Here is a 23,659-nt window from a genome sequence, read left to right as displayed (position 1 = left end):
GTACTAGTAGGAGGTACTGAAAAGGCAGTCTCGCCGCTTTTACCTTCCTGCCTGCGCCCATTCAACTGCACGTCCACCATTTGCACTGGCAGAGTATAATCCTATGCCTAAACACCACTATCCACCACCCGCACGGTACACTTCATTCCTTCGGTCTAGGCGCGTCCTCTCTACTACTAATGTGCAGTGCCCTGTACTCTCGGCTGCCCCAATCACACCCTCATTCTCAACTCTCTGTCGACAAACATCTTTGTCCGCTTCTCCTCTCCTCCATTCACAGCCGCCGACAAACATCTCCAAAACCCCTCCCGACCATCACACTGGGCTTTGTCTGACCATTGACCAGTGACCGTCTTGTCGGCAATCCAGCCCTACATAGTAAAATCTACAGAGTACCTGCTCAGGCCCTGTTCCCACTTGACCTTTTTGGGCGCCGGAGCCTGCGCTTTGACAGCCGACATCCGCGCTGGGTCACTCATCTCATCTGCAATCATCCATCCATCCATCCCTTCGCAATTCCGATCTCTCGATATCACCTTTGTCCGTCGCCTTCTTAGCAGCCTCCTGCGCAGCGTCCGATTTGATCGCTCGGTTGGCTTACGGACGACACAAGAAGGACCTTTTGTTCGCAACAGGATTGTCTCTTCTAGGCGGCCGCAAACGGTTCAACAACTCAGCGCATCTTCAGTCTCCTGCGGGAAAACTCATTTCGCCGTTATCCCTGTCATCCTTCGAGCAACAAACTGTCTGCAGTCGTTCCACTTCCTCGCGACAGTTCTGTACACCGCCACGACCGTTAATCTGAGTGTGATTGTTCAGGCCCTTCTGTCGGCTAAAAGAATACTGGATCGTTAAGATTAGGGATTCTTGGTCGGCCATAAGAGCGCGCTTTCAAGTGTGCCGGCCATGCATGACTTGATGGTACAACTCGTGTCAATATGAACGGGGACAGGCCCACGGCCAATGGAGAGCGCATTCCAAATGGCGTCGATCAAGACGCTGCACAAGCCTCCCCCAATGCCGGACACATAAAGCAAGAGAGAGACGCCTTGAACCTGTCCGTTCCTGGCGGAGAAGGGTCATCACATGCCAATGGAGACAGCCACGCCAGTCAAGCGTCCAAACGCGACATGGAAAGTAGTGTTGCAAACGACGTTGAACGGGCGCCATCGGACATCCTCCACCTTATTCCTAAAGACAATTATCTGCCCATAGCGGCCCTGATCAGTCGAGCCTCGCAAGCATGCTGGAATGGTTTGACGGACCTTGTGGAGGAACTTGCTTCCATACAGGTGCCGGAACAACCAACGGAGCAGACCAAACCACTACCCAACAATCTACCGAACAATCAAACCACGGCCAATTTGGACAAGAAAGAACGACTGCTCCAGTTCGCGAATGACCAGAAGGCGGACTTCGTCAAATTGCTGGTGCTTCTGCAGTGGAGCAAGAATGTGGACGATGTCAGCAAGACCATCTCAATCAACTTTTGGCTGATGAAACGCCGTCAAGCCTATTGGGATGCCATTGCTTCTCTGGCGGCTCTCAAACAAGAGTCTGCCGGCTTCCAGCTTCCCAATCCCGATCTGAAGGGAGCCGCGGAGGTTCTGTCAACGGGCAGAGTTCGCACTTTCTCCACGCTTGGCTACATTCCGCAGGAAGATCTATCAGACAAGCAGATCCTCCGGCTGCTGAGAACGTTGAACCGCTCTCTCAGCGTCAAATTAACACTTTTGGACAATCTTCCTTCCCAGTTGCGAAGGTACCGGGTCCATGACGGCCGTATCACGTTCACTATCCCCAACGAGTTCGAGGTTGACCTTTCCATTCTAGACGACAGTCCGGATGCCCAATTCCGCATGGTAGATTTCCGCTTTTGCTTCTCGCCCGCACCCCACGTCCCAGAAAGCCTACGCTCGGAGATTGAATTGTATGCAAACACCAACATTGACCGCGACGGACTGCAAGGTTGCTATCTCTTCCTGCATGAACTGGCGTTATCTTACAAATTGGCCGAATTCCACAAGCAAGCGGTCGAGCTGGCAAGAACTCAGTGGGCGGGAAATCTTCGTGTTGAAATGATTCGACGAAATCTCGTCATTCAGTACTGGCCGGAGAGGCAGATCGGCAAGAGCTGGATTGAAATCGGAATCGCCAGTGGAAAAGCGAAGAAGGATGCCCGCAGTCAGGAGCTAGTTCCTTTCCTCGAGATCAAAGCCATGCGACAGGGCAAGAAGGTGGAATCGCTACAGGTGCATCTCCAGGAGTCCGTGTTGTCCCTTGACGAGGTCCTCCATCAGGTCATTGCCCAGCACTCGACAGACATCCTGGACTCCATCTACGACAAGTTGGTGCTTACAACACTCTTCGCAAAAGCCGAACTGGTACTGGATCAGGACATTTCGTATGACGATCCCGAGGAATGCTCATTGACCATGCAAGTATCTCGGTCTTCACGCATTCAAATCAAGATTGAACCAGTCACCGGACTGCTACTGATCAGTCCAGTGAGCGAAAGAAGCGAACGATTGCAATATGAAATCAACCGTATACATGGTGTCGCAGATGAGATCGTGTCGAAATTGCTCAACTTCAGATGCAGTGTGAGGGAGGCTTCGGTGTTTTCAGGCATCACAGGTACCAGCTGGGAAGCCTTGAGAGCGTTCAAGCTCAATCAAGCCGAAATCAAGACGTTGTTTGGAACCCCCGTTGTCAGGATCAACATGTTCCGACAACCCCAATGGGGATTGGGATATTCTCTAGCCATCACTCACGGGCAACACGGCGATCACTGGTATCTATTACAGCAGTTACCGTCACCGGGACCAAATCTGCAGCCGCGGTTTCACGTCATTCGAAGCCAAGGGATTGCGATCAATGAGGAATTATCCGGAGGATATTTCGAGCGACTTGCGGACTACGCCACAGGCCTGATCTGCCTTCAACGGAATGCCGACTATCTGAAGGAAAGAAAGGAGGAGGTCAACCTTCCGCCATTCCCGGCGTTCGGACGCAAGTACGAATTGCCCGAATTGACGTTTGATCTGGATTTGTCCCGACCAGCCCTAGGACTGTTGTCCAGCTCGCCGCCACAGCCATCTTTGACAGACGGGGCGAAAACATCTTCCACTGCCCCGGATGTGATAAAGAGTATGAAACTTTGTTTTGGTGGGCTGGATCGAGCCACGAACAAAGTTACCACGATTGGGCAATTCCAGAATCGGGCAAGCTCTGCCGCACTGAAACACATCGATGCCTCTATTTTGGGACCCCATGTTACCCTGAACTCTGAAGATCGAAGCGTCACTATTCGAGTGCAAACTTCCATCACTGAGGCTGCCATTCCAGACATTATCGCCAATGCCATGGACCTTGAAAAGATCGTATCAACCGTGGAACAGCTCCATCGCCTGCCAGGACTGCAATTGAAGAATCTTTCGAATTCGGCCATTACCATCGCGTATCAGATGGAAGAGTCGAAAGAATGTGGTCTGACCATGGCTTTCACAAGAGGAAGCGAAGTTCCACAGCTGGAGTTTCTCCCCGCCAACGGCAATCCACACGCTCTCCTAGCTACACATTACGCCAAACTATTTGCAGCAGGCCGTGTTCCATTCGCGAGTCAAGTCCGTGATCTGTGGACTTCTCTGATAGTGACACTGCCGCTACTAACATTTCTGCGCAATCTCCAAGACAAGCATGGGCTCAATCTCAAAGAGTCGCCTGGCTCGTCGTCGGACAGCCAGAAAGGTGTGATGCGGGTGCACCTCCTCACGAGGACGACTACAGCCTTTGGAGTTCAGTACTTCACGTCCGCCGCCGAGGTCCCTCGAGATGTTGGGCCTGGATCGCATCCACATTTGCTGGCTCGCCTGGAGATCTTGCCCCATCTCAATGCCTCTCGAAAACCCATGTGGTTGGTGCGGGCCGCCCTTGAAGATTTCCAATCCTATTCGAGGCCATCGTATTGCAGTCAAGTATTGCGGGACAAATTGAGACAAGACATATTCGCTCGTGCAGACAATGGGGGTAAGTGGTTGGCACTCGACTCGGCCGCGATTTGCAAGGCCGATCAACCGCAGGCATTGCTCCAAGCCATCCACGATCTGCTTTGTGACTTTGTGAAGGAGGGAAAGGCGTCTGCTGCAGTTTCCGAGGGAGGAAACAAGCAGACTAAAGGCACGAACGTCGGCAAACAGATCGGACGACAAGACGGCAACACCGGCAACACCGGCAACAAAACCGTTAATCACCAAAATCTCCCCAACGGCAACGGAGGTGGCAATAGCAATTCCAAACCCAGCAAAATCCCGGTGTCGAGTAAAATGCCGCCACATGGAGACAATGCTCCTCCCAATGGAGGGATCAAGCCTCAGTGGCCGCCTGCTAATGCGAACATGAACACGGGGAGACCAGGGGTTAACGCGAAAGGCAGTTCCAACGCCGGGAGAAATAAGGAAGTGATCACGCTTGACTGAAGCAGTCAGGCGTCATGCGGCTTTGTGATGCCTTATTGCGGGCGACCTGGTGAGCCAGCGAGCTGAACTTGAAGAGCAAGTGTCTTTGCATTGCAGCCTGCCTGTCTGCAAGACATGTGCTCCAGCCTCGGAGGGAGCCTGTTTGTACCTCGTTTTCCCGCCAGTCATTGATTTATCAATTCCAGGAATGAACTAGCTTGCGCTTTTGCGACTATTATACCCAACAGTGGACGGTTTTGCTTCTCTTTTCTTGCAAATTTGGGCTTGCCTCCCTCTCGCTTTTACCACAGAGGGAAGGTTGCAGATGTGCCATTCTCGAAACGGGTGGATCATTCGGCATAATCAAGTTTACGACTCCAAGGACTCCCTTGCCACGGATCCGAGGCGGAACAAGGATGGTCACATTGGTCACATCATATTTGTGTATCTGTGCCTGTTTCCCTCGTCGAGGCTCGTCCGGGGCAGCAGACAAACAGAACAGAACAGAAGTTACGTAGAGAATCCAGATCGATTGACATCCTGATACAGTGTGTTCGTTGATACTCCTCCATGTCCAGTGTACCATGTAGTGTCTGCACATGTACAGCCGACCAACTGTGATGCGAATCGTGTGACTCTATAACCCTCCATGCCGCATGCCCCGTACCAGCGCTGGGGAAATCAACATTACCAGTAAACCAACCTTGTGTCGCTGTTGTCGCATCGTAGATTGTCATTCTCCATGAATTGGCTGGAGAATTAGGTGCCTGAAGAAAATTGCGGCAAGGCTGCCTGCCCCTTTTACCCAATGGAGATACGTATCTCCCTCCGTCTCCCTCACCACGCCCACACACATACATATCACATACCATTTGCGCTGTATTCAGGTCGAGGACACACACACTCGTCTACTAGAATATAGTTAGATAGCTGCTTTGAACGGGAAGATAGGGCGTGCGGCCAGCTCTGCACTTCCCAAACTTCGGGGAATGGTCCACAGTGACCCCTGAATCTGAAGCCTCAACCGCCCGAGAATAGGTCTAAGGAGCCTAAGGAGCCTCCCTAGCCTGGGACCTAAGGAACCTCCTTAACCTGAACCTAAGGGGGTTCCTAAGGGGAGCGACCCTAGCCTAAGGAGCCTAGGGCTTAGGCGGAGCTGGCCAGTCGCCTAAGTGTCCCTAGACCTTCTATAGTACAGCACGCTGACAAAAGTCATCGTCACTCGGCACTTTTACAGCCAAAACGTAGAACTATCGAGCTATACTCTAGGCTATCCTAGGCGGTAACCCTCTATTTTTATTATTTATAGTTATATAGTAGCTAATATAGAGCAACTTTTATGTATAATATTTTTAACTATCTCTATAGTCTTAGAAGTTATCTCTATTTTAAAGTTTTTAGCCCTTTTTTATATAGAAAAGAGTAAAAATACCGGAAACTTTTACTATTCTAGAGATAACTTTAGAAGTTTAAGAGATAATATAAAAGTTAGTATATAGAGTTACTATCAAAATAGCTATAGAGTATATATAACGAGCTATAACTAAAATTACCTAATTAGAAGAGCTAGAATACACCTCGGTAATTTTACTTTTTAGCTATAAAAGTGCTGAGTGACGATGACTTTTGTCAGGGTGCTGTAGTACTTAGTATACGTACTAAGGGTCCACTCGGAATGACCCCGGCCAACGCGTGTCGTGACGTCGCGTCAATGAAGCGCGTTAAGCATTTTACCCCGGACATGACCATCACTGTGACTATCTATCTGTACTCCTGTCCTACGCAGTTGAATGAATGAGTGAGAGCATCAAATTGAAATTGATTGCGTCCCATCGTCGAGCGCATCATCTTGTATGCTGTCCGCGCGTGCCTGTACACAGCTCGCCTCTCGCCCTCGTTCTCTATCCATCAGACGCCGTCCCCTTCCCCAGCTCCCTCGCAACTTGACCGCAATGTCGTCTCTCAAGCGAAAAGCACCTCCCACGTCCGCCAGCCAACCGAAAAGAAACGGCGACCTTACGTCCTTCTTCGGCCCTCCGAAAGTCACCCCCTCCACGGGCGGGACATCCGTGACACAGACGACAAACACTTCATCCAACACGACAGTCGATCCGCCCCCATTGAAATTCGACAAGGAGAAATGGGTGGCCAGCCTGACGGAGGAGCAGAAGAAACTGTTGAAACTCGAAATCGACACGCTCGACCCGAGCTGGCTCGGACAGTTAAAGGAAGAAGTCACGTCGCCCAGTTTTCTGGACCTGAAGCGCTTCTTGCAGAAGGAGATGGATTCCAGGCAGAAGATCTATCCGCCGCTCGAAGACGTGTATAGCTGGTAAGTACATACCTACGTACCTACCTAGTTGTTTGGCGAGACCCCCCTTCTAGGCGCGCGCACACACTGTGGTCAAGTACCTTTGAATTCTACTTTGTTGCTGGACTGGCTATACCTTTCAAGTTCCTGACTTATTTGTGGACATTTTCTTCCGCCAGGTCTCGTCACTGTCCTCTGCATAAAGTGCGCGTAGTGGTTCTCGGCCAAGACCCCTACCACGGCCACAACCAAGCCCACGGGCTCTGCTTCTCCGTCCGGCCCCCGACACCTGCCCCGCCGTCTCTCAAGAACATCTACATTGCCATCAAGAAAGACTATCCCAACTTCAATCCACCACCGAACAAGTCGGGCCTGCTCACCCCCTGGGCCGACCAGGGCGTCCTGCTGCTCAACACCTGCCTGACCGTGCGCGCCGGCCAGGCCAACTCGCACGCCAACCACGGTTGGGAGAAGTTCACGCAGAAAGTCATCGACACGGTGGTCAAGGTCCGCACTCGTGGCGTCGTGTTTCTGGCTTGGGGCTCGCCGGCCCAGAAACGCTGCGAGAAGATCACCGGGGCGCGTCACCTGGTTCTCAAAAGCGTCCATCCGTCCCCGCTCAGCGCGCATAAGGGCTTTTTCGACTGCGGCCATTTCAAGAAGGCGAACGACTGGTTGGAATCGCGCTATGGTGCGGAAGGAGTGATCGATTGGAACCTGAATGTTTCGCATCCCATCAAGGCGTCCCCGGTCCAGAGCCCGGTCGTGGTGACCGCGAGCCAGGAGAAAGAGAAGACGCCTGACGAGGACGGTCCGGTGACGGAACTGGCGGAGAAGAAACCCGGCGAGAAACTGCTGCAGCAGGACGAGTTTGATGGCGAGGACGACGAAGATGCCATCGCCGCGTTGGAGGAGATCGCCAAGCAAGAAGATGAACAGAATCTGAGGAGGCGAACATGACGTGGCAGGCAAGGCTGAAAAGGATCAAGCAACGAACATAGACGGTGACGACGCAGAGACTGAGCTCGCCAAAGACTAGTCAAAGCCTGAAGCGAGTGACATCCACGCGAAGCAGTCTTCAGACTAGCGATCGCCAAAGAGTACCAGTTGCTGGGACTGCACCGTTGCGTCTTCCTTCCTCACCCTGTGCCCTGAGACTGCTGAAAGGAGTATCAAGAGACCACGGGTCCCTGCTGGCAGGGCAAAAAGAGGGCACAGCGAGTCAGGCAGTGTGGCAACATGAATCACCATGACAGACACTGCCTGCTGTTCACATAGAATCTGAGACGAGTCCCACTCGAGGAATGACCGTGTCCGTGTCCGTGTCCGTTGACTCCGCGGGAGTCTGCAGAAAAGTGCTCGCAGCTGGCCATGGACTACTACGATTGGGATATGACTAGGTCAGTTCAGAAGGGAAAATAGTAATGAATGGGAAAGATTGGTGAGATGGACCGCATGGATCTCACCTCATGCAGTACCGAAACTCTTCATAATACAACAGACTGGAGTTATTGTGTACAAGCTCATCCGACCGTTGGAATAACTCGGTGGGAAACAAAACAAGCGAGAAATCCATTCCGGGCCATGATTCTGTGGAGCTCATGGTATCCTGCCGAGACTGCCCTCTGTCCTTTGTTCTTCTGCCTCTCCCTTCTCCTTTACTACTAGTAGTAGGAGTTTTCGCCCAATGCGATCCCACCCAAACTTCAATATTGACAAAAACCCTCCTCCAACGCCTTGATCTGCAAAGCCAGTCTCTTGGAATAATACCGACACAGGGCCAAATTGCCGCCCATGAACCAGAAACCCGGATGACCCGTCTTGCGCCAGATCGTCCGCATCTCGCCCTCGGCATCGTATCCCCAGATATCACCCACACGGTCCGCAAGTTCGTCGCCAAAGATCTCGCGCGCTTGCGTCCGCATGTTCTGGTACCCCGTGGCGAAAATGATCTCGTCGGCCTCGAGCTCGCTGCCGTCCGCGAATCTCAGTCCATGAGGCACCACTTCGTCGATCTCCTGGCCCTGCTTGACCTTGATCTTGCTGTCGATGATTAACTGCGAACAGCCGACGTCGATGTAGTACCCGCCGCCGCGCTGGAAATATTTCATGAACAGTCCAGCATTTTCGGGCCCGCGGTCCAACCCGAACCCGGCCTTCGCGAGCCCATCGAGAGTCTTTTTGTCAAATTTCTCTTGCAACTCGGTGATCTTGACTTGCAGAGCCTTCAGCACTTCGCTGGGGAGACTGTGGAGCCACAGGTCCGCGTCGTTGACTGGGGGGCCGTCCTCGGAGTAGAGACCCTTCAAGCCGATCTCGGTGATGGCTTCGCTGGAGATGACGCATGTCGTCGACCGCTGGACAATCGTCACATCGTACCCTTTTTCGTAGAAGTCCTGTGCGATGTCGTGGCCGGAGTTGCACGAGCCTACAACAATAGCCTTTTTGCCTTTGCCGTCTAGTTTGGCCCCGGTGAATTCGGACGAGTGGCATAGTCGGTCGCCTTTGAAATTGCCGAGTCCCTTCATGTGGGCTGGGAAGTTCTTCTTGCCGGAATGCCCGGTAGCTTGGATGACGTGCTTTGGATGCAGCGTGCGTGACTCGGTGCTGCCGTCGGGTTTGGTCCGCTGGACTGTGATGGTCCACTGTTTCTTGTTCTCGTCCCACGAAGTCGATTCTAACGTCGTCTTGACCCAGACGTTGAGTTCGAGCAGTCTGGCATAGGAGTCGAAGAAGTCGGCCAGCTTGTCTTTCGGCGTGAAGACGGGCCAGAACTCTGGGAAATGGAGATATGGCATGTGGTCGTACCAGACTGGGTCGTGCAGGACGAGTTGATGATATCGACGTCGCCAGTTGTCGCCGATTTGATCTTCCCGGTCAATGATCAGTGTCTCAACGCCCAGCATTTTTAGACGCGCTGCCGCAGTGAGTCCGCCCTGGCCGGCTCCTAACAAATATATTAGCAATCGCATTCTGCATTGAAGGACGGTGGTTCGTCTTGTGTACCTAGAATCAGCACCACGGGCTCTTTGCCTTCGAAATCGATTTCAGCCTTTCTCCTCTCTAGCCAATTTTTTCGATCTGGTTTCCCACCGTGCTCTACACCTTTCGACCGTCGTGGTCCTACGGCTTCTTCATGGCCCTTGAGGTCTTGGAGCACTGTGAAGAAGGTAAAGATCTTCCATTGTCCGTCCCGCTCGGCCAGGCGGGCGACACCCTGCCCAGCACCATCTTTTGAGGTGAAGTTAAAGAAAAACTGGATGCCTTTAACGTCTCCCGTACCATCGAAGGCTCCAAGTTGAGGCGCTCGATACGACGAGCTCCGGTCGATCTCAATCTTGCTCAAGGTGCACCCATCGGCAAGAAACTCGGCGATTTTGTTGGGTCCTTTCAGAGTCCGCAAGTCCCAGGTAACACCAAGATGATCGCGCCAGTAACCACCTTCGAGGAACAGATCAGCAATGGCCTTGGTGTCTCCGTTGGTAAGGGCTTGATTGAACGAGTCGACGATCTTCGTGGCAACGGCATCGGAGTCGACCGATGTCGTTTCGGCTGTCTTGGGCCAGGTTGCCACAGGGATGTTGACCGAGCCAGGCTCACAACGGTCCTTGGACAGAGTGAGGCCCGGGTCCGTCGCGGATTGGACCGTGACGCTCATGTCAGCAGGAATATCTTTATGCCTGGCCTTTTCTCTTGTCTGCGTAAATCTTGTTGATTTCCGGTCAGTAATCGTACGTCTTTTTTTGGCCAGCAGATAGGAGAATCTGAGGACACTTTGGACGAGGCTGGAAGACACTTATATACTAGACCTTTGAGGCTGGGTTTTGCCACCTTCTCCCCTCCCCGCGCCCCTCCCAAACAACATGGGGAATAGGGCCGGGGACGCGGGGAAAAACGAGAAATTGAGTTTGCCATTCGTCCACCCGAAAGTGTGAGAGGGGGTTTCGGGATACCCAATCTGGTATATTTCGGGGGAGAGTCGCACAGCCTTTGGATCATCTACTAGATCTCCCTTCGTCGTGTCCTCAGGTCTTGGAATTGAAGCTCAAGTACCAATCTCTATGCAATCACCCCCGGCGGCACTGAGGCCGGACTACTCAGCATTTTCAAGCAACGAGAGTCTGCCCGACCTCGAAACCGACCCTGCCGGGTTGGGTAGGTAGTGGACATGGGCCAGTCACAGGTACGTGACGGCGGAGTGGAATGTTTTGGAACAGGACGTCCACCGGAACTGTCAGTTCAAGCACAGAGTCTCGACTCGAGTGAGACCAGCAGGGTTCGTAAGACCGATACATCGACCTCACTCGAAAGCTGGTTTCGACGTGACCCGTCATCACTCACTCTTACCACGGAAACCATTTGGTTGACACGGGATGAATACCACAATCCGCGCTGCAACCATCCTTGGTTATACGTTCCTAGACAGTAATACGTAGATAGGTGTGTTGCTGAGGGCCAGTGATATGGTACATAATCGTACACATTGACGTAGTGGAGTCAGGCGAAGACCTCGGATACGGGCGCGCCTCCCCTACTTCGGCGATAGATACCCGGTAGCTAGAAGACAGCCAAGCCAAGCATCCCATCCAGGAGCACATGGTTCGTATATCCATCCGTAAACCCGTAGTTGGATGGAGCACACAAGTTTTGACCCCGCAATCGTTGTTGCGCGTAGCCTAGATTGAGTTCCCTGCCCTCATGATTGTTTAGGTGGCTACTGGAGCATGTGTTCTGTCGAGGCTTGAGAAAGCATGGGACAAAGCTTGACCGTTACCCCGGGTAGGTGGCCTGAGGTCCGAGGCTCTCCGCATTTATTACGGCATCTCTGTGTCGAAACCATCACGGCTGGTGTTAGGCGAGGGCGCTATTGGCTTGCTCGAGCAGAAGCTCGAAAGTAACGTTGACCGTGGGCAAGACGGTGTGCAAATCCGGCGCTGTGGGGTGGGTATAACGTCCTTGTCCTCTTCGGTTTCCTGAATCTGGCAGGCAGCTTACCTTCGGTGGATGTCAGACCCATGTTATTGCAGATTACTGCTGAGTAGAGACAGCCCCAGCGAAGAGGCGTGTTGAAGGTTGTTGTGAGGCGAGCAAGGAATATGGCGTCTGGAAATTGGAACAGCGCCAAAGAACCCGACCATTCCTGTCGCATCTAGAGACCGAGAGACTGATCCCAGTGTTAAGGACTGTCCTGAACTCTTCAAGCTTCGGCCAGGTGGTATAATGCAGACAGCAATTCGAAGTCTTTTGACAAGGTTGGGCTAGACTCCACCAACTCAGCCATGAACCTCAGCATTCTGGTACACCAGACTTCGTATCCCATGGGGAGTATTTCGCGGATTCGGGGGTTGGGCGAGTTCTTGAAAGCATGGAATATGAACAGTTGTCCAAACATCTGCCCCGAACCAAAATACTTCAACGGCATAAAACTTTTCATCCGCGCGCAAACGTCCAGGGCTAGCGGCCAATCCATTGCATATTGTAGAGCTTCCGAGCAGACTTTCAAATCGGTTTCGCTCACCGACGTAGGCTTCTGGATGGCTTTGTACAAGAATGGCCGGCCTAGGTGGAATCTGGATATACGGTTGCGAGCTTGGAGCAATGTCACCACAATTGCATTGGCAGGTGAGTCAAACGTCTGGTCCTCGCCCTCGCTGGTCCAGTGCAACGCAGCAGGAAGGTTATCGCGCCACTGATCCAGCTGATGCCGCAATTCGTCTGCCAGCGTTGCTGAAGGATTGCTATAGTACAGTTCGTCCCGGATTCGACTGAGGATGATTCGGTGGGCGATTTGGGCGAGGAAGTGGTAGTGGTAATATGAATCGTCTGCGTTTCGAGGGCGCGACTTGTCGGCATAAGGATAAATGGTGAATTTGGGAAGCGGCACCACATCTTCCCAGTCCTTCAGTCTGCTAGGCGGCAATTCTAGCTCCTGAACAATGACAGTCTCGAGCACCAGGGCAGTCCAGAACAACCTAGATTGCATATCCGCCAACCACTCATCGTGAGGTTCTGGTGGGCACTTGAAGAACGCAGTGCAGGTGACGGCAGCACGGTTTGTCATCATCCATTCGTCGACAGGACGCATAAGTTGCGCGAAAAACAGGGCCGACACAAGATAATACTGACAGCTTTGGATGTCCCTTTCGGTGAGACAAAAGCCGACTCGTCTGCGAGCTTCGTTAAAAAAGCTCAACCCAGGTATTTCCTCGTCCATGATATTGCGGACGATTGGAGATATTGGGGGGTGGCCGGCAGTGTCGAACCCTCCTTCCTCAAATGATCGGAGGCCCATACATCCCATTGCCATGACATTTAACACCAGACAAGACTCGATGTCATATCCGAAACCCTCCCGAACCACAACGGCAAGAGTGCTCAGGAAATAGTAATCACGGTCGACAAAAGGATAGACGCGGTTGAAAGTATCGAAATAAGCATTCGATAAATCTTTGACACAGGACAAGCCCAGCGAGGCGAGCCAGTCACCGCCAGGGAAAGAGGCTTGCGCGGGGATGATTGGGTCGAGCTGTGGTCGCCCAGATTCAAGAAGGGTGGGATAGCTTCGTTCGAGGCTCTGAGCGGCTGAAGCGAGGCTGTTAGGTAGTGTTGCCACTATTCCAGGCCAGTGGACGGTTTGGTGGGCACTGAAGGATAGGCGATCGGGTGACTGAGTCGGAGGCCCGGCGCTCGGAGCTGGAGGCGATGTTATAGACGCGATTGACATTGGAGCCTCCATGCGGTAGGGGCTCTCCACGAGTGGACGGCCTGGATCACTTCGAATCGACTCGGACCCCTGTCGGGGCACAGGAGACTCCGGCACGGATAGATGATCGATCTTGGACTCCATCCTCTTCAGGGTGTTGAAGATCATGCTCATAGAGATCTCATTCCTGGGTGCCCGTTGTCAGCCGAGAGAAAGAGTGCTTGAAGGTTGAGGTGTACCTACTTGGTAGGCTTACGTTCGGCATAAGTACATTCGATCCCCAGACTCCTGCAGAGACTGCATGGCATGTCCTCGTCGCATCTTGTTTTCTTTGCACGACACGCCTCGCAAGCCTAAGAAGGAGATTAGCACGAGGGAAAGGAAGACAAGAATGGGCCTCGCCGGGCTCCCATACCTGGCGTGCGATAAAGGTGCGTTGTCTTTTGCCCGGTCTTGACTCGGCATCATGGGAATTCTCCCTCGAGAGGAAGGAATCAGGGCCTTCGTCACCCATCATAGAGTTCCCCTCGTAGAATACCAGTCTCAGGTTGGAGGATTCATCGGAAGCACGACCGGGATTGAGTTGTCGCTATTGTGATGTCGTGCAATACCAGATTTCCTCAGTCATTGTTAGACACTGTCAACAAAAAATATGATGCCAAAGATTTCCCATAAGAGGAAATTGCTTAAGTAAGACGCAGGCGCAACTGGCAGATCTGCCTGCGCTTCTAGGACCCCGCACTCTCACCTAATAATCTAGGCTGCACAATCGACCTCCAGGGGCTTTCCAGGCACTGGTCCTGGGCTTCTTAGGCTAGGGTTGGGTGCCATAACACATGGTGGTCATCTCACCCGGGTGTTCAGGGACCTAACTTAGCCACCGGTTACCGTTGTTATAGGAGCCTAAGGACACTTAGACGTGAGGGTTAGGGATGCTTCTGGTCATGTCGCGACAGTCGTCACCACGGAATTCAATGGCTGTGTGCATTGTATCGGACTCAGAAGAGTCATGTATTGCCGAAGTGATTGGGATTGTGCCACCCCTTGAATTCCAAAGTGGCTTCATTGCGTGCTACGAATTGATCAATCGTGGCGGAAGCAGAGAAACCAGATGAAGGCATATATGTCCTCCCGTCGGGCATGGTTCAGGACTCTTCTCCAGTGCCCAAGATCGGAGATGCAACTCCCAACGGACGCGTGAGGGTCTACAAAGGTCGCTGAAAGCTATGGATAACTGAGGTAGATATCCAACAAGTATTCTATAGTCTCCTCACAGATAACGGTATCCTCCAGGTTCCATTCCATCGGACCTCCAGCGCTGTAGACGAATTCATCTGTTACTAACACGGTATACACTCTTCTGCCCATGTTGTGGTAGAGGAGGACGCGTCGTTCATCGTGACGGCGGTGCCTGGACTGGCTCAATATTCATTCAAGATAACGATGGATCGGGAGCGTGCGTCGTTGCAGTCCCCCGCAATAGCCAATTGAACAGAATGGATTTGTCAAGCTATCATGATGGCTGGAGGCGGTGTGCTGAAGAGAGGCTACGAGGTGACTAGGCAAGGCAGGTAGGAGAGCAATGTGGTTGTAACGTATCACTCCAGTAGATCTTGAGAACAAAGGACGGGTGATAGTATCAGGGTGTAGCATTGGAGGCCATAGGAACGGGGAGAAGACTGGGAGTGGGAGTGGGAGGTTGGATTGTTATCAAGCCACTGCACTGCATTGCACACTGGCATCCTCCCAAATGTCCTCCTTGTCATCCTTACAATCACATTCGCAGCCACTTTCTACCTGCGCCCAACCATTGACGGCGAGCTTCTACTCCTAGTCTTCTACTCTAGTAGTTACCTACTACTATACTGTACCTACCTACTACTAGTAAGGTCTGATAGGTACCTCATCTTTTGCTACTACCTGGTATCTACCTAGGTACCTTTACATTGACCTACAATGTCACCGTAGCAATACGCATATCAAGCTATCCAAATACCTACCTAGGTACCTCTTCTCAGCACAACCTTGATCGGACTGCCATCTCCGCCGAATCTTGAAGTTACATTGTCCTCCTCTGGCGATCTCACGGCCTCCAAACCCTCAGTATGACCATCTGCAGGGTCGCGTTCGCACGATTGGAACGTCGCAACTCCGGTGTCACTTAACGCGCGGGAGGCAACCATCGTGAACGGCGAGAAGCTCCTTTGCCCGATGGCTTCAACCGTCCAAGGACATGAAAACCATGTCCAGATCCCCTCGGAGGGCTGTCGGCCACTCACTCCCTCATTGCCTGCTGATCCTCCTGCGCGCGGTCGACTCCTCTGAGGCAAGATGTTTGTCAGCCGCTTCGTTCAGATCGCTACCCTTACGGCCAGCATTCTCACTGCATGCAGCGATGCGGTCGTGGTCAACCCGCTGCCTGCTCCTCAGTCCATCACTTGGGGATCCTCGGGACCGAAGCAACTGGCAGGCTACTTGGTCTTGAACGCTGCCCCCAGTCGACTCGTTAGTGATGCCTGGAATCGTGCCTGGACTTCGATTAGCGAACTGAAATGGGTACCTGCTGCCGTCGAGGCACCAATATCGATCTTCGAACCCTTTCCGACCGCTGCAGCATCATCTAGAGTGCGGAGATCTGATCCCATTCTGATCCAGGTCGACCTCACCATTGCGGACGGTGAGGCTGATCTGCAACAAGGAGTAGATGAGTCCTATACTGTTGAGATCACCCCGGCTTCTCAGGCAATCAATATCACGGCAGAGACAGTATGGGGCGCCCTGCATGCGTTCACGACGTTGCAGCAAATCATTATTTCGGATGGTAAAGGGGGCCTTATGATTGAGCAGCCCGTCTCGATCTCCGACTACCCTAACTACCCCTACCGAGGGGCGCTGATAGACACTGGGCGAAACTTCATCAGCCTGCCCAAGATCTTTGAGCAGATTGATGGTATGGCTCTGTCGAAGATGAACGTCCTCCACTGGCATCTTGTCGACGCGCAATCTTGGCCTATCCAAATGAAAACATATCCTCAGATGACCAAAGATGCATACTCCCCCAGGAACATTTATTCCCAGAACGACATCCGTGCCGTCATCGCCTATGCTCGAGCCCACGGTGTTCGCATCATTCCAGAGGTCGATATGCCAGGCCATGCGTCCTCGGGATGGGCGCAGGTAGACCCCAGCATTGTCGCGTGCGCGAATTCGTGGTGGTCAAACGACGTTTGGGCACTGCACACCGCGACCGAGCCTAATCCTGGACAACTCGACATACTCAACAACAAGACATACGACGTCATCGGAAATGTCTATGCTGAGCTTTCGTCCCTCTTCACAGACAACATATTCCACGTTGGGGCAGACGAAGTTCATCCAGGTTGCTACAACTTCAGCAGTATCGTCCGGGAGTGGTTTGCCGCCAACGCATCTCGAACCTACGACGACCTTCTGCAAGTCTGGGTGGACAAAGCCATTCCCATATTCTCTTCAACTGCCAACAAGACTCTGATAATGTGGGAAGATATCCTGTTGTCGGATCCTCATACCCACACGTTACCAAAAAACATCATTCTCCAGTCGTGGAATGGCGGTCTGACCAACATCAAGAATCTGACTTCCCAAGGCTACGATGTCATTGTGTCTTCTTCCGATTTTTTCTACTTGGATTGCGGGTTTGGTGGCTGGGTGACGAATGATCCTCGCTACAATGAAATGGCCAATCCGAACGCCAGTGTGCCGACTTTCAACTATGGGGGAGGCGGTGGTTCATGGTGTGCTCCCTACAAGAGCTGGCAGCGAGTGTATGACTATGATTTCACCCTCAACCTCACCGACGCCGAGAAGTCCCATGTTCTTGGAACCGAGGTGCCTCTCTGGTCTGAACAGGTCGATGACACTGTTATCTCGTCCAAGATGTGGCCCAGGGCGGCTGCCATGGCTGAACTCGCGTGGTCCGGAAACAGGGATCCTGCCACGGGACTCAAGCGTACAACGGAGATGTCGCAGCGTATCCTGAATTTTCGAGAATATCTCGTTGCAAATGGTGTCCAGGCCGCGCCTCTGGTTCCCAAATACTGTCTTCAACACCCGCATGCCTGCGATCTGTACTACAACCAAACAGTACTGGCAGACTACGCGACAACACAATAAGACAGCGTTGGAGAGAAAGAGTAGGCCACGCTTCGAGAATTCATCGCGTTGTGGGCAAGAAGGCGATTACGGCGATCTTGAACCAAGTCGGTTGGAGATTCTCGAGAGCAGTGGTTTTCGAGATGAAGAGGGCTTTACTCCAACGGGCAATGCAGTGCTGTCAAGTGATTTCGAGGATCCCGAGGCCAACAGCGCCTCGCAACAGATGACAATGCGGGGGCACGATTGCGGAGCGAGAGGAGATGAGTTGTTTCGGTCTATAAACTATCTAGGGACCCTCGTGGCCTTGCTTCTCGAAACCAGAACTTCCCCAGTCTCGGTCTCCTGCATCGGTATCAGAGGTGTAAAATATCAATTTAATCCATTCCTCTGTTCTCGTCTCCAATGTCTTTGCTGAATGATACTCTCGACGAGCCCAACGGTGTAAACGGGACCACGAAACCCACCGAGATCCCCGTGACCAGCATCTTCTCCAACTTCGTCGCCCATGTCCAGCCAGACGTCATGACCAGCCCAATACGGGAACGACTGAAAGAATATATTCTCGACTATATCGGCGTGACTCTCGCGGCCAGCCATTCGTCAGACTCGACCGAGCCGATCTGCAACGCGGTCAAAGCCCTCGGCGGCCAAACAGGGACATGCACCGTCATCGGCAAGGGAAAGGGATACACGCCAGCGTACGCGGGACTCCTGAACGCAACCTTAGGCCACACGCTCGACTTCGACGACACCTACGCCAAAGGCACACTGCACGCCGGCGTGACTGCGATCGGCGCGGGCTTGACCCAAGCAGAAGTGCTGAGTACTGCCCATGACGACGACAACAACGAAAACAAAGAGTCAGATCTTGACATCGACATCAACCGCTTCCTGCTCGCCGTGGCTGTCGGGTACGAAATCACATGCCGCCTCGGCCGCGAACTCGGCAACGAAGCGTACGCGCGCGGCTTCCACAACACATCGACCGCGGGCATCTTCGGCGCAGTGGCGACCATCAGCGTGCTCAAGTCGCTGGACGTCGCCACCGTCTCCAACGCCTTTGGGCTTGCAGGCTCCAAGGCCGCCGGGTCAATGCAGTACCTGGAGAACGGGAGCTGGAACAAACGCCTGCATCCGGGGTTCGCGGTGCACGATGCCTTCCAGTGCGTCGCGCTCGCGGAGGCTGGCGTCCTCGGCGCAGCCAAGATCGTGGAAGGCGCCAGATTCGGTTTCCTGCACGCCTACAGTCCGAAACAGGACAAGGATCTGTCGTATCTGGTCAGCGACCTCGGGTCGCGCTGGGAGTTTCTCGAGACGTCCCTGAAGCCGTTCCCCGCATGTCGTATGACGCATGGGTTCATCGAATATGCTGCCAAACTGGGGAGGGACAGGGGGTATACCAAGGCCGCCGATGTCAAGAGGATCACGTTGTCGCTGAGTCCGAATAATCTGTTGGTCGTGGGCGCCAGAACGCCGAATAAGGTCCATCCCGAGAATATGGTCGACGCGCAGTTCTCGGCGTATTTCACGACCGCGAATAGTTTCCTGTATGGCTCGGATAATGGGATCAAGTGTTATGAAGGGAATCGTCTGCGTGATCCGGAAGTGCGCGCGCTTACGGACAAGATTGTTTGTGTGGCGGATTCGTCGATCACGCAGTTCGGCTCGAGGATCAGCGTTGAGTATGCTGATGATGGGCTCGGGGTGGAGGAGGTCGACATCACGTTTCCCTTGGGTGAGGCGCAGCATCCGTTCACGAGGGACCAGGTCGATGCGAAGTTCTTGAGTTTGGTCAATCCTGTCTTGGGGGAGACAACAGCCAACGGGATCAAAGATGTCGTTGATCATATTGAGAAACATACTGTCGTGGAGTTGTTGGGGTTGTTGTACTGATAGCAAGCAGAGCAGGGTAGACAGGAGATTTGATTGAATTGCACCTTATGAGATATAACATGAGCGGAAGATGGAATACTCACATTGGTCGAGCCGGAAGGTCTATACACATGAGTGAGAAGGAGGTCATGCAAGCGCGTACCTTATATACCTATTGCCTGACTAGTAGGTACCTATCCACCTGACTGGTCACATATTGTGCGTTTCAAGCTTCTCGGTCTGGACCATGTAGACGTTGCCCCAGGTCTGGCCGCTGCTCATTCTCTCAACCGACCGCATCCTCATCTGTTCCTTGCTATCAGTATATGTTTCGGAATAGTTGAATCCCCGGGAAGCCTCTTCGGTCGTTTGATCCGTATGGCCAAAACAGTCTCTACCCGGGACCTAGGCAGTCTCGTATCCATCCAGATACGGAAGTTGTGTAACAGTAACTAAAGGTACTCGTGGAGGAAGAAAGTTGAAAGGAGGAAGAAGAGACGTTGCACAGCGCGGAATGTCGAAGGCGAACCCCAATTACGTAAGCAGACTTGATTCAAGTCACATGATTGATAAGATATGATGTTGATGATGTCATATCGGTATATCGGTATCGTGGCTGCAGCCTCTTTGCTATCAACATCAACGTCCAATCTCAAAGTGAACTCCATCACTTGTTTCTACCTGTCTTCAAGCCTGTTGCTCTCTCTCTGTCTCTCTCTCTCTCTCTCTCTCTCTCTCTCTCTCTCTCTCTCTCTCTGATGTTCTCGACAACCTACTGAAGATGGTCCACATATCTCAAAGAGCTCTGTCGAACCTCGTACCCAGCAAACTCCACGAAATTCGGTCCCATTGTTTCCACAATCAATATGACAGGGACCTCAACCCAGAAGGCATCGTGGCCTTGGCCGTGGCCGAGAACAAGTTGATGCGTGACGAAATCGTCCAGCATATCAACATGCACATGAACATCAAGCCGGTCCATCTAACGTACGGTGAAGGACCGGCGGGCTCCTCAGCCCTGCGCAGCGCGGTAGCCTCGTTCGTGACCGAAGTCTTCCGTCCCTCCATGGAGATTACAGAGAAGCACATCTGCATCTGCAACGGAGCAGGCAGTGCGGTGGACGATCTGGCCTTCTGCATCGGGGAACCCGGGGAAGGGATCTTGGTCGGTCGACCGCTATACGTCGGGTTCTTCCCAGACATTGAGGCTCGGGCAAAGTGCGTTACTCCTCAATCAGCCTCGACCTCCTCAATCTCCCCATGAGCCCCAGGTGCTGCTGTGGCAAGGCCATCTATACACTACGCCTTCTGCATGGGCTTGTGCTACCTTGCGCTGTGCCTGTTGTGTTGGAGCAAGATACTTACCGTTGTCCACCCCATAGTGGGTGATCCAGGGTGAAATCCGTACTAGTCGACTTTGGCGCAGGCGTGAATCCAACGTCCGCCGCAGCCGTCACAGCGTATGAAGACGCCTACCACCGTTCAAACTCGGCAGGGGTGCCCATCCGTGCCATTCTCATCTCAAGCCCACACAATCCACTCGGTCGACCCTACGAGACCGAGTTCCTCGCGGGCATTCTCCGCTTGTGTTCGAAGTACAGCATCCACCTGATTTCGGACGAGGTATATGCGCGTTCGCACTTCCCCAGTACCGACATCCCGCACCCGCCGCCGTTTGTGTCAGTCCTTTCGTTCCCACTGCATGAATATATTGACTCGGAACTCGTGCATGTGATATATGCTATGAGCAAGGACTTTTGCGCCAACGGGGTGCGAATCGGCGCCGTGATCTCTCCTGGCGCTGCCAATCAGCTTACAGGAAGAGGAAACGGTAAAGGAGGCAGTGCTGTTGGAGGAAGCGCTCTCCTCAAGTCCTTCCGCGCCATCGCCAGCTTCACCCGCGCCTCTCAACTCGCCGAACACGCCTGGCTCAATCTCCTCACCGACCGACCCTTTCTGGACTGGTACTTCCCTCTATTCCAGACCCGGATGACCGATGCCTATGAATACACTGTGTCGAGACTTCGGGAGAATCATATCCCTTACAACTCGGCCAGTGTCACCAGCTTTATCTGGATCGACCTATCACATTACTTGCGCGAAGATAGTCAGGACGCTGAGCTCGAGTTGAATTGGCGCATGGCTCGTGGCGGGGTCTGGTTGGCCATGGGTGCTAGTTTCGGGAGTGAGCGAAATGGCAATTTCAGATTGACTTTTGCTACGCCGAGAGAGGAATTGACGTTGGGATTGGATAGGTGAGCACGACGATACTCTTGCCTGATGCGGTTTCCTGCTGGCTTGGAAGGGTTAACCATGATACTGACAAGATCTGTGGGCAGACTGATGAAAGTGTTGCATGAGGTGGAATCGGACCGACAACCATAGAGCTAGAACTAGACATGTCTTGGAGATTGCTTGTCTCTCGTCAAACGTGAAGATCAGAGGCAATCTAGACCAAAGGTATGAGTGCAGTACAAAGGTAAGTCAGGACATAGACTATGGTTGCACAACGACATATGGACTACGCCTGATGATATTTGAACGAGGTTCACTCTTTGGTACCAGGCTTTAATTCGGACGTCTTGCTAGAGAAGACTATGTACCGGAGAGACTGTCCCCATCCATAAGAGTTGCAGATCGCATACTGCCTTGACGCGATGCTCCAGCCATGAATATTAATATCAGTAAGTCAGTTCATCCATGGGCTCCGCGGCTCAAGCTTCCCTTCAACAAAGACTGTCAAAGAGATTTTTCAGAAACTTCTCAGTCGCTTCTTTGAGTGCCTGGGTCTGTTCCTCAGTCGCCCCTTGAAATCCATGCTCAGCGCCGTCAACAGGATGGAATATAGCACGAGCCCCGACCTTCTCCAACGCGCTTACAAGCAATTCGCTCTGATGCAAGGGGACAATGCGGTCCTCGGTACCATGGGCGATGAAGAAAGGTGGCAGCTGGCGCTTGATCCAGGTAATTGGATTGGCCTTCTCAACCAGAGCTCGGTTTTCTGTTATGGGCCCGCCAATATAGCGCGATTCCGGCGACTCTCTTGCATTGTGCTCCAGGCTCCCTGGCAAAGCGTGGTCGTCCATCTGCAGGAAATCGGTTGGCGCGTAGTAATCCACGACCCCTTGCACCTTGCTGGAGATGTCCAGATGTTCGCCCACATCAAACTCCTTCGTATCCCCGGTCACGCCCAGCATTACAGCCTGATGTCCTCCCGCCGATTCTCCCCACGCCACAAACCGACCCCCATCAATTTGGTATCTCCCCGCATGTGCTCGCAACCAACGGACGGCGGCTTTACAGTCCTCCAGTGCTGCAGGGAAGATGGCGTCTCCGCTAAGCCGGTAATCGAGTGATGCGACAGCGTAGCCATGGTCTCGAAGATGCTTGGGCACCAGTTCTGTCTTCTTGGTCCCGAATGCGAATGCTCCTCCATGGATGTAGATGATCAATGGGCAAGGGCGGCTGCGACTCGCAGGAAAGTAAAGGTCGAGTTTCTGCCGCTTGTGGGCGTTGCGGACATAGCAGATGTCGTGGATTTCCTCGGCTTCCATTGTTGATAAGAAGGCTTGATGGTCTCTTCCACACCGCAAGCACCGAGCGCGATCTTTTGAGTAGAAACCTGAGAGTTGAACAACGACGCCGCGGACCAGCATCGGCAAATCACCGACGGAAGGGATGCCGCGAGGGGTTCGTTCTGCGCTTGAATGTCTGCAACTATGTCTCTGTCTCACCTCAAGGCCGACTCAGACTGAAGACTGATAAGCGAAGACAATGTTGCGGAAGAAAGGGAAGAGGAGGAAGAGGGGTTCAAGATGCAGGTCGCGCAGGGAATGTGACTGAACGTGAAGTAGAAGTTGGAATCCGCAGTCAAGTTATCACTCTTTGTGGAAGCTGCGCAGTCACAATCCTCACAAATGCCAATGAATTGTTCTCTCTCAATCAAACGCACTTCACTTCTTCACTTTTTTCACTGATCTGCTCCTAAGAAGTCTCCTGCTTCGTCGAGCAGTAGCAAAGGACAACTAACCTGCTCCTCTCCTTCTCCTTCGCCGCCGAAAAAGTCACTCCTCGCCGGGTCTGCCTGTACCTACCTTAGGCACCCGTACCACAAAACTTCCTCTCGTATTCGTGTTAGACGACTAGAGCACGCCGGGAATTTCAGAAAGAGGTGAAGAACCC

General features: G+C 52.9%; 8 protein-coding genes across 8 annotated transcripts; 5 read left to right on the top strand and 3 right to left on the bottom strand.

Moving 5' to 3' along the window:
- Positions 1-938: 938 nt before the first annotated feature.
- A1O1_00691 (uncharacterized protein) lies at positions 939-4,478 on the top strand (the record flags this gene model as incomplete). Its single annotated transcript, XM_007721608.1, has 1 exon — positions 939-4,478. The coding sequence occupies one exon, from the start codon at positions 939-941 to the stop codon at positions 4,476-4,478; it is 3,540 nt and encodes a 1,179-aa protein (XP_007719798.1).
- Positions 4,479-6,409: 1,931 nt separating this feature from the next.
- A1O1_00690 (uracil-DNA glycosylase) lies at positions 6,410-7,728 on the top strand (the record flags this gene model as incomplete). Its single annotated transcript, XM_007721607.1, has 2 exons — positions 6,410-6,789; positions 6,948-7,728. 2 exons carry the CDS (start codon positions 6,410-6,412, stop codon positions 7,726-7,728), a joined length of 1,161 nt encoding a protein of 386 aa, XP_007719797.1.
- Positions 7,729-8,474: 746 nt separating this feature from the next.
- On the bottom strand, positions 8,475-10,426 carry A1O1_00689 (uncharacterized protein; the record flags this gene model as incomplete). Its single annotated transcript, XM_007721606.1, has 2 exons — positions 8,475-9,715; positions 9,775-10,426. The coding sequence occupies 2 exons, from the start codon at positions 10,424-10,426 to the stop codon at positions 8,475-8,477; spliced, it is 1,893 nt and encodes a 630-aa protein (XP_007719796.1).
- Positions 10,427-11,965: 1,539 nt separating this feature from the next.
- Positions 11,966-13,985, bottom strand: A1O1_00688 (uncharacterized protein; the record flags this gene model as incomplete). The annotated part of the gene is made up of 3 exons (XM_007721605.1): positions 11,966-13,658; positions 13,715-13,824; positions 13,887-13,985. The coding sequence occupies 3 exons, from the start codon at positions 13,983-13,985 to the stop codon at positions 11,966-11,968; spliced, it is 1,902 nt and encodes a 633-aa protein (XP_007719795.1).
- A 1,817-nt stretch (positions 13,986-15,802) lies between these two features.
- A1O1_00687 (beta-N-acetylhexosaminidase) lies at positions 15,803-17,623 on the top strand (the record flags this gene model as incomplete). Its single annotated transcript, XM_007721604.1, has 1 exon — positions 15,803-17,623. One exon carries the CDS (start codon positions 15,803-15,805, stop codon positions 17,621-17,623), a length of 1,821 nt encoding a protein of 606 aa, XP_007719794.1.
- Positions 17,624-18,007: 384 nt separating this feature from the next.
- A1O1_00686 (uncharacterized protein) lies at positions 18,008-19,498 on the top strand (the record flags this gene model as incomplete). Its single annotated transcript, XM_007721603.1, has 2 exons — positions 18,008-18,428; positions 18,471-19,498. The coding sequence occupies 2 exons, from the start codon at positions 18,008-18,010 to the stop codon at positions 19,496-19,498; spliced, it is 1,449 nt and encodes a 482-aa protein (XP_007719793.1).
- Positions 19,499-20,258: 760 nt separating this feature from the next.
- Positions 20,259-21,736, top strand: A1O1_00685 (uncharacterized protein; the record flags this gene model as incomplete). Its single annotated transcript, XM_007721602.1, has 2 exons — positions 20,259-20,695; positions 20,872-21,736. The coding sequence occupies 2 exons, from the start codon at positions 20,259-20,261 to the stop codon at positions 21,734-21,736; spliced, it is 1,302 nt and encodes a 433-aa protein (XP_007719792.1).
- Positions 21,737-22,203: 467 nt separating this feature from the next.
- Positions 22,204-23,031, bottom strand: A1O1_00684 (uncharacterized protein; the record flags this gene model as incomplete). The annotated part of the gene is made up of 1 exon (XM_007721601.1): positions 22,204-23,031. One exon carries the CDS (start codon positions 23,029-23,031, stop codon positions 22,204-22,206), a length of 828 nt encoding a protein of 275 aa, XP_007719791.1.
- Between the last annotated feature and the right edge of the window lie 628 nt (positions 23,032-23,659).

This window comes from Capronia coronata, assembly GCF_000585585.1.
Source record: "Capronia coronata CBS 617.96 chromosome Unknown acBCG-supercont1.1, whole genome shotgun sequence".
NCBI lineage: Eukaryota > Fungi > Ascomycota > Eurotiomycetes > Chaetothyriales > Herpotrichiellaceae > Capronia > Capronia coronata.
The sequence above is the reverse complement of the archived record's forward strand: the minus strand, read 5'-3'. Positions and strand labels throughout refer to the sequence as shown.